The 10,465-nt window shown below is 38.3% G+C and overlaps 1 protein-coding gene across 1 annotated transcript; it reads right to left on the reverse strand.

Moving 5' to 3' along the window:
* Positions 1-9,197: 9,197 nt before the first annotated feature.
* LOC114295893 (late embryogenesis abundant protein At1g64065) lies at positions 9,198-9,830 on the reverse strand. The gene has a single exon (XM_028240190.2). The coding sequence runs from the start codon at positions 9,828-9,830 to the stop codon at positions 9,198-9,200; it is 633 nt and encodes a 210-aa protein (XP_028095991.2).
* Positions 9,831-10,465: the final 635 nt, after the last annotated feature.

The raw sequence follows: 10,465 nt of genomic DNA on the forward strand, positions 1-10,465 counted from the left end.
TGAACCTAGTGTCGGTTGAACCTTTCATTTGCTAGGATGTCTACGCACTTTTGGTCCTCGCCAAAGGTTCTGCTCAATGTCAATTGTCCCGAGGTAGTTTAGAAGATACATACAATCATAAATGAAATTACTGAAATGATGTAGCTCGATGTTGTGGGTTGAGAAGAGATCTATCACAACTTGATTGTCGATTTCTTCTAAAAAGGGATTAAGTTGAGGTTGTTTTCAAGTTACGTTACAGGCCATTGTTGAGGACCCAAAGTTCATCCCCTAAGTTCCAAGAATTGCCAACATTTCTAGACTGTCCATTCTAATTCACAGGAGAGAAACATGACCTTTTATTTTATTTTATTTTATTTTTTTTTCTTTTCTTCTCAAGTCTTATAATTCCATTTTACTTGATGACCATACATTATGCCATGTGCATTGGGCTACATTCATACATTTTTCATATTACACTAAATTTGCATTTGCGCCATTGGGAATTCTTATTGGAATTCGGATCTTCGGTCGCACTCCCCTGTAGCACTCTCCTGTCGCCCTCCAAAACGACGTCGTTTTGGAGGGTTTTTTTTTTCTTTTCTTTTTCTTCTTTCTCTTCGGTCTGTGTCTGTATTTGGTTTGGTTTTTGAAGAAAACCAGAGGAGAGGAGAGGGGAGGGGAGGGGAAGAAGAGAGAGAGGAAGGGAGAAGAAGAGTTGAAGCAATCTGGAACAAAAACCAATTCATCAAAATCCAAATTCAAAAAAACCCAATTCATCAATTTCTTAAATCAGATTTCAGATTTCAAATCTGTAAACAAAAATCAGATTTCAACAAACATCATCATCAACAAACCTAGAAAAAAAAAAAGGGATTGTTGATGATTTCAAATCAGGGGATTTTTTTTTACACAGCTTAATGAAATCTGATGATTAGAAATCAGATTTAAAAAACAAATTTTTTTACACAGAAATTGATCCCAATTGGTAAAAAAAAATCAGCTTTTTTACAAATCACGGGATTGTTGATGAAATCTGATTTTTTTTTACACAGATTTCTTAAATCAGCTTAATGAAATCAGATTTAAAAAAAGGGATTGTTGATGATTTCAAACCCATTAAATCAGATTTCAGATTTCAAATCAGGGGATCAGATTTCAACAAACATCATCAACAAACCCAGGAAAAAAAAATCTGATTTGAAATTGGTAAAAAAAAATTGATTTCAACAAACAAATTTCAAACCCAAAATCCAAGCTCAAACCCAAGAACAAATTTCAAACCCAAAATCTAAGCTGTGTAAAAAAAAAAAAGGGGTAAGATCAGAGAGGAGAGAGAGAAGATGAGAGAGAGGAGGAGGAAGTTGAGAGTTGCCGTGGTGGTGATGGTGGTGGGTTCCGTCCTCTGCGGTGGTGATGGTGGTGGGTTCCGTCCTCTTCCTGCTTCAACTCTTCTTCTCCCTTCCTCTCTCTCTTCTTCCCCTCCCCTCCCCTCCCCTCCCCTCTCCTCTCCTCTGGTTTTCTTCAAAAACCAAACCAAACACAGACACAGACCGAAGAGAAAGAAGAAAAAGAAAAAAAAAAAAAAAAAAAAACCCTCCAAAACGACGTCGTTTTGGAGGGCGACAGGAGAGTGCCACAGGGAAGTGCGACCGAAGATCCGAACTCTTCTTATTGAACTCAAAATATAGGATGATGATCTCACAGGTATGGCTTTAGATTCACTGGTTTGGATGTTTGTGAAATGACAAAAATAAAAGGCCACTCTTGACCATATAATTATTGGAGAGGGAAACTAATTCGAAGAATAAAAAAAAGATACATATACATGTTAGAATATAACATGTAAAGTGCTGCTTTAATAATTAGGTTAGTATAATAATTAGTATGTTTTAATAATTCTGTTTTCTCTTTTGGCTTGTAAGCTTATAACTCCTCTATATAAAGGAGGTAACTAACAACATTCAATACATCAATAGATACATTATTCTCTCTGTATTTCTCTCTTTATACATTGAATTTAACATAGTATCAGAGCCAGGTTAAGAACTTAGTAATTCCGCTTCACCGGCGGGCGGCAGCCTTGCCTTGGCCGTCCGCCGGACAAACCCAAATTTTCTAATTTCTCTCTCTGCAGACAGCTCTATTTCCCTTCTCACTGACCATGGCTCTGCTTCATCTTCTCAGCCACCACCTCTGCACCGATCCACCTGCACTGCCACGGGTGATAGAGAGAGGGCCATTGTCAATCTTTCTCTCTCTCTCTCTCTCTAGTTGATGGAGGACACAATGCTGGTTCTACCATTAGAACCACTACTAAACACTGTCTTCTTCTCCGGTATGCCGGACTCACAGAGACCAACTTAGCTCTCTTATTCTTGAAGATCGACCCAGCGCTCTTCGTCTTCAATCGGAGCTCCACGGCTGCCAAACCTAAAGGCAACCGTGACCAGCTGGTTGTGCAACTACCAAAGACTACTGCCATTTACATGCAGGCCGTCGTAGCTCCAAGCAATGTCGGTTGCTCACCAGGCCAACCCAGTTTGCCGCCATTCTAGATCTCGTCGTCGTCACCGAGGATGAGTCACTGTTGCTGCAATTTCTACAGACACTGTCACGCTGTGACCCAACCGTGACAGACCAGAGACCAAACCCTCCATCTCCAACCTTCATTTCTCTCTCTCATCCCCCTTTTCTGTCATCTTCGTCTCTCATGCTTGTATCGACGCCGTCGCGACTCTATTGCCTCCATGATATTCAGATCTCTCACTATGGTGGTTGTCGATCTATCCGCAATCGTACCACCAAATTTGTGCCAGCTCGACCTCTCCGTAGAGCTCTTCGCCGAACACTAGCCGAAGATTGAATCGATCTTCTCGTTCGAATCAACCTCTACCGTTCGATTCGAACATTAGACTATCCTCCGCTGTTGAAATCATCATTGCAGGAGTCTTACTTTGATACATCAGAGTTCGACGATTCTCCGACATCGGCGATATCTCGCTGATTCACGTGGCTTAATTTTGTTCTCCTCTGCAAACTCGATAATAAAGCAACATACCACTACAACCGAGCTCTCTCTCTCTACTCAAGGACACCAACCACTATGTCTACTTTCCAACCCATCATCCACCACCTTTTGCACACCCATACCCTTTTTTATTTTTAAACCAATCTCCACCAGCACAAAACATGCTCATATGCATACCCAGCTCTCTCTCCACTTTATCACATGGGCTTGTCCCCTCTCCCTCCCCCTATCACGTTTGATTTCAAAATCAATTATTTTTATTTGTTTTCTCCAAACTACTTGTACACTCTTTTAAATATCCACATTTATTTTTCTTTCCCTATCATTTTTTTTTAAAATTTTTCTTTCCACCACTCTCTTTTAATATTTCTCTTTAGCAACTGCATTACTGAATGATGGCTAATTTTATTCCAAAAAAAAAAAAAAATCCATTCACAGCCAACTCGGTTTTCATTCCACAAACTTGTCATTTCTTCATGCCGGGATCAACCCCGATTACAATTTTACACCACAACCGGAAAAAAAAAAAAAATCTCATCACAAACACCGACCTTACTTTTTTGCCTCTTTCACTACTCTCTTCCTCTTACCTCGGTCTTGGGCGTCCCTTGACAGCACTGCCTCCGTGTTTCCCACGCCACCGAGCCCGTTCACTCCCCCTTGCTCCTCCATCGCCGTATATGGCTGACCTCCAAATCGGAACATAACGGTGGCCTTCCGCTTCAGCTCCTTATTTTCCGCCTTTAGCACACATATCTCTGCTCGCGCATCCTTATACATGCGCTGGAGCAGAGCCAGTTAGGCGTTTAACTGCTGCACCTCATTTGTCCTACTCTGAAGCCGGTGCGACAAGTTTGTGACCACAGTCATGGTCTCCACACATGACTTCAATGTATACTGATTGGCTTCAATATCCGATTGCACTGCCATTATTTGCTCCACAGAACGCATAGGAAAGTTCAACGGAGCAAAACCTGGGGCGCTTGGTTGAGGTTCAAGGGCAACTGCATCGGTTCTCTCTCTTGTGGACTCGTTGAGGTCTGGAAAGAGAGTGAGCAGACCACGAGAAGAAGAGGCCATGTTATGGGTTGCTGAGTGTTTCGGATGTTACAGAGTGTTTCAGGGTTTGCAGCTCTTAGAGAAAAGCTCTCAGAGAACGAAGAGGTTTCAATTGGTTTGTTATGCTTCCAAGCCTCAGGCTTCGCTTTGGTTTATATAGACAATGACGAATAGGACGACACGACACTCTGTCAGTCACGTGCATCGCCGCGTGTCCAGCGCCCCTTTTGATGGCTCGTCGCTCGAAGATTTCTGTTGGGCACGCCTTTTGATGGCACTCCTTTTGATAGATTGGGCACGACTTTTGAGGGTGCGATATATATATATATATATATATCTTTTGGGCTCCCACGGTCTGACACGAACACACAGTGTCTGCTACATCGGTCCGGCATGACCTCGTAAACTGTCTCGACATTGATTCCGGTTAGCCTTTACATCGGTCCGGCATGACCCCGTAAACTGTCCCGACAATGATTCCAGTCAGCTTTTACAACGGTCCGACATGACCCCGTAAACTGTCTCGACATTGATTCCGATTAGCTTCTACATCGGTTCGGCATGACCTCGTAAACTGTCCAGACCTTATCTGCTACAACGGTCCGACACAACCATACAGTGTTTTCTCCAACTGTGTGACATGACCATACCGTGTCTTCAACAACGATCTGACACGACCATACAGTGTCTCCTATCCTATTTTATTTTATTTTCTTTTTCTGTTTTATTATTCTCTCCAAACTCAAGTTGATTGGTTCCTATCCTCCTTGAGTTTGAGGGGGGCTGTTAGAATATAACATGTAAAGTGCTGCTTTAATAATTAGGTTAGTATAATAATTAGTATGCTTTAATAATTCTGTTTTCTCTTTTGGCTTGTAAGCTTGTAACTCCTCTATATAAAGGAGGTAACTAACAACATTCAATACATCAATAGATACATTATTCTCTCTGTATTTCTCTCTTTATACATTGAATTTAACAATACATAGAGAGAGAGAGAGAGAGAGAGAGAGAGAGAGAGAGAGAGAGAGTTGTTTGCTGTCTTTTTCACAGGTTGAAAAAGAAAAAGAAAAAAAATATATATATATATATATATATTGGCATGTCACATGCAATACTTTGAACCTCCAAATGCCCTGAACCAAGTTAAACCCGAAATCTGATCCCAAAAAAAAAAAAAAAATGGTTAAACCTGAAATGCCCCTATTGCGATAATTGTCCAAATGGCATATAAATTTCATTTTTTTTCCCCAGTTGAATTATTAATTTGTTAAAATTAAATTCTATTTATGTAATTTTTTTTTAAGAAAACCATTAATAAAATGAAAATAAATAATTTATATAATATAAAAGAGATACCACTATGGTGGCCTTTATAATTTATGAGTGAGAATAAAAAAAGTGTAAGTGTGCCGGGAAGAAATATTCGTCGCTCTTCGTGCTTCTCGTATCCATGCTCTACTCTACTTCAAGTAACGTCACTCAACTTGAGAATAGAAAGATGGTGAGCTACCCGGCGGGTGTGCAGCCGGAAAACCTCTCTGATGCTCAAGTTAGCGCACTTAGAGAAGAAAAAAGAGAGAGAGGAAACAAAACACAGGTAGCTTTGATAACAAGAATTCCAGACCTGTGCATGGATGCGTTGCGTTGCTTATATAGTTTCTGCGTGCATCACCCTGCTTGTCATTTCTTGGACACGTTGGTGTGTACTTCCCTCTTGTCTCCCTCCACGTGTAGGCACAAATACTGCCAAACACTAATGGCAAAACTACCTAACGATATTGACGCGTACGGATTGTAGATTCTTCTTCCTGCAGTTTGATTGGCCCATGTATCAACTTCGATCGGGTTACCTTTAGTTCAGTACGGTGTTCATCTTCAAGATCGCGCTACTTGACTGACCACTCCAGCTTAGCTCTACCCAACCATGCTCGCACATCCGGTCAACTCTTTGCTTGGTTAAGCCCAATTTACCAAGGACACTTCATCTTTGTTAGACGTACAAGCTTGACTTGGCCAGAGTAGGATCTCGATCAGACAAATGCCCTCCATCTGATCATGCAAAGACCCCAGTCGAGCACGCAGCCTCATTTCATCCGAGCTGAGACCTCGGCCCAAGCCCCAACTTGCTCGACCATGGCTCCAAACCTGCTTGATCCATTGAGCCAAAGTAAATTCCCCTCGTAGTAAGATTTTGTGTTTTGTTACAATTGTGAAGAGGTGGTTTGGAAATACTCTTCAGATCCTGGGAGACGCTAGTGATCCTCAGTTAGTCACCTGAAAAGAAACAAACACTCCGGTCGGGGGTGCCAGAATTAGCACTCCGACGGACAAGTCAGTTCAGACACTCAGGATAGCTTGTTTACTAAGTTAAGTAAGGTGATTCTTACATACCTTTCTAAATCTGTGATTCTTATATTTATACTTGCTTTTTGGGCCTCGGGGCCTGAGCCTACTTTTATCCCATTCCCCTTTTATTTATTCGGAGCTACCGATCTCCGGCTATTCAGCCTTCCTAACGTATTCGGCATCCTAGTCACGCAATATGGAGCCGAATAATATCTGATTTCTGGGGTACGCACCTTCTGACTCTTCTATATATTCGGCTCCCATATAATATATATTGAATATGATTTAACGATTTAAATTACTTTAATATCATCTCATGGTTTATAATTTATATATATAATTTGGATTTCATGTTGCTCGGGTTGTTTGATATCTTTACCTAAGCTTTTCCAAATTTAAATCAGACTTATGAATTTTTGTCCAAACCTGTACCGAATTTAAAAATATTTTATTCAAACTTTAAAAAAAAAAATTTGAATTAGACTCAAATTACTCGGATTGAGCCTGTTCAAATTGCAGCCCTACTTGCTACAACGAAGTCAGTGCCTCAATGGCCCATGTCAGAATCCAGTGTCTTGGGTCCATATGTATGTATAGATTGGGTTGGAAAATCAAATAGTTCAAATTAAAAAGGACCTCCTGTGGGGTGGACCATCCTGTTCGAATATGGGCCGGATCATCCAATCCAATAATTTCCTGCATCGCGTTTTAGGAACAAATGTATAAATCAAAATAAACATAAGATCAATCTGATAATTAACACATGTAATTTATCATCAAAGAAATAAATGATAAAAATAAATATAGGAAAAAGATTGAGATCCCTTTTTTCTTTTACCCCCATCACCCCCAAATGTATTGGAATTGACCCATTTTTTGCTTTTTGTTTTTTGTTTTTTGTTTGTTTTTCTTCCTATTCACTGACTGACATGTGTCTATGGGGGTCAAGAAAAAAGGGAGTCTATCATTTCTGATAAATATAATATAATTGTGTGGCTATAATTGATGATCTATAAACATGGGCTTAGAAGATGAATATAGCTGATCATTAATAAAACTTCACATGGAATCGTAAAATTGTCGAGTTGAACGGTTAATTTTTTTTTTTTTTGGGACTTATGTATAGGTCTTAATAGGTAAATTTATTGTCCAATAGGTTCTATGTTAATTAGTATCGTTTTTCATCAAATATTATTAAAAAACATCACTAATTATCAATTTTCAATAACAGTTTAAAAATTGTCACAAAAATGTTACTAAATATAAGTTTTAGCGACAATTTAAAAAAATCGTCACTAATTTTGATTTTCAGTGATAGTTTGAAAAATTTGTCACAGAAAAATGTCACTAATTTTAAGTTTTAACAACACTTATAAAAATCATGACAAAAAAGTCACTAATTGTCAATTCATGGCAACATATGCAAAAAAATCATCACAAAAAATTATTTTTAACGACAATTTTATTAGAAATTATTTTTGACAGAACTTGGTGAGAATTAAATCCAACTATTAGAACTTATTGGTAGTTTATCCTTCTTTTTCTTCATTTCTTTTTTTTTTTTTTTTTGGGGGTGGGGGTAGTAAAATGGGGTGCTTCATAGAAAAAAGAGTTAATAGTTTATGGCACTGGGTATTAATCGCCCCAGCATCAAATAGTTGAAATGAAATATAATTCAATGCCATGGAGAAGATGGTGAACCTAGTGACTGTTGAACCTTTCATTTGCTAGGATGTCTACATACTTCTGGTCCTCGCCAAAGGTTATGCAAAATGTCAATTGTCCCGAGCTAGTTTAGAAGATATATACAATCACAAATGAAATTACTGAAATGATGTAGCTCGATGTTGTAGGTTGAGAATAGATCCATCACAACTTGATTGTCGATCCCTACTAGAAAGGGGTTAAGTTGAGGTTGTTTTCAGGTTACGTTACAGGCCATTGTTGAGGACCCGAAGTTCATCCCCTAAGTTCCTGAAATTGCCAACATTTCTAGATGGTCCATTCTAATTCACGGGGAGAGAAACATGACATTTTATTTATTTATGTATTTATTTATTTATTTCTTTTCTTCTCAAGTCTTATAATTCCATTTTACTTGATGATCATACATTATGCCATGTGCATTGGGCTACATTCAAACATTTTTCATTTTACACTAAAATTTGGATTTGTGCCATTGGGAATTCTTATTGAACTCAAAATATAGGATGATGATCTTATAGGTATGGCTTTAGATTCACTGATTTGGATGATTGTGAAATGACAAAAATAAAAGAAGGCCACTCTTGACCATATAATTATTGGAGAGGGAAACTAATTCGAAGAATAAAAAAAAAAGATACATATACATAGAGAGAGTGAGAGAAAGTTGTTTGCTGTCTTTTTCACAGGCTGAAAAAAAAAAAAAAAATACATTTTTTTGGCAAGCCACATGCAATACTTTGAACCTCCATGATTCTTCATCTTCTTTATATTATCCCAAATGACATACGTATGGACACTTAATTAATTAGCCATGGTATAAATTTAGAAATAAAATCACATGTAATAAATCGGAAAAAAAAAAAAAAAACTGACTTGGAACACTCTTAACTAACAGAAGGAAATCAAACAATAAATATGAAACTATGCGTGAAGCATCAAAAACAAAGAATAATAAGCATCTGAGAGGGCCTATATTATCAACAGATACCATCCCCCTCGGTAATCAAAAACTACATATCTTTGCTGCAAAATAAATATTCAAACACAAATCATGAAATATATGTATATTGTATCACTTGCACGTCACATCTTGGAGCTGCTGAGACTTGATATTGACGTTCATGGTGCAATTCATTTGGGTAGTCTTCTTCTTCTTCATTATCAACATTAGCTCCACTTTTCCACTCAGTTCAGATTGACTTCTCAGAGGCAACAACCCAATACTTATATCACTTGCCAATTGTGCATCGCTTGCTAGGCTAATTGGTGCGATGAGGTCCACTGTAACATCAAACTTCTTGGTTGTTTTCAGACCGGCTTTCGACTTGGAAACAATAGCAGTCCCAACTATTGTTTCCTTGTAGTAGAATTTGACAGTGGTGTTGCGAAATTTATAGGGGCCAAAATTGGGGTTTTTGACACCGAGTTGAGCATTCATCGTCATGTTAAATGAAGAGTTTGACACATTAAAGGTCTCGAATGTGGCTGATCTCACCCGGAACTTGGGATTTTTGACTTTCATTATTGTTAAACCAATCACAATTCCAATAACGATTTGAGACACCATGAAGATAACGAAAAATGTCAAACGCTTGCGTTTCTTGAGGCGAAGCTTTTCAGCTTCTGCTGCCTGTGCTTCTTCATCATTTCGGGAATAGCCATTGTTTGCCGGAGGATGATAGGCTTGCTGCTCCTTCTCTGCCATTTATCTAGAGGGACTGTTTTGAAGAGAGAGAGAGAGAGGTTTTGGTTGTTAACTAAATGGGATTGAACTTGAAGGAAATGGTAGTGTTGGTGGTGGTGATTGATTTGAGGGTATGGCAATGACCTATATATAATGTAAAGAATGGAGCTTGAAATTATTAAAGTAGAAAATAATGGAACACTTTAGTTTGAAAGTTCAATGAACGAATGGCGGTCTTTCACCACCATCGGATGCTTCCCAAACGTGTGGAACGGCTAACTCGTTAGCTAACTCTAACGAGTTGATTAATCAATAAAAAATTGAGACTTATAAGGTATTGAGTTTGAATCTTAACTTCAGAATTTTTAAAAATTAATTTTCAATTGTTAAGATATGAAATAACTCAAGCCCAATTAAACTTAGGCCAAGTTTGGCATAACTTAAATAATACAAAAAGTTAAAAAGTCACTATCCTATTTAAGTCACATCATCTTATTTAAATCACATCACCTCTCTAACACATCACATCAAACCCAACCCAAACCCAACCCATATAAGCCAATAAGTCAAAAAGTGCACTTTTTTAGAACATTCCAAACCAACCCTTAGTTGGGTGAGTAATATCTTGTAATTTTTTTTTTCTTGTCAATATTATA

The sequence above is a fragment of the Camellia sinensis genome, chromosome 8 (assembly GCF_055761805.1).
Source record: "Camellia sinensis isolate YWXY chromosome 8, ASM5576180v1, whole genome shotgun sequence".
In the NCBI taxonomy this organism is placed as follows: domain Eukaryota; kingdom Viridiplantae; phylum Streptophyta; class Magnoliopsida; order Ericales; family Theaceae; genus Camellia; species Camellia sinensis.

Excerpts from the sequence above, each read along its gene's own strand:
- LOC114295893 (XM_028240190.2), bottom strand. The coding sequence starts at position 9,830 with ATGGCAGAGAAGGAGCAGCAAGCCTATCATCCTCCGGCAAACAATGGC.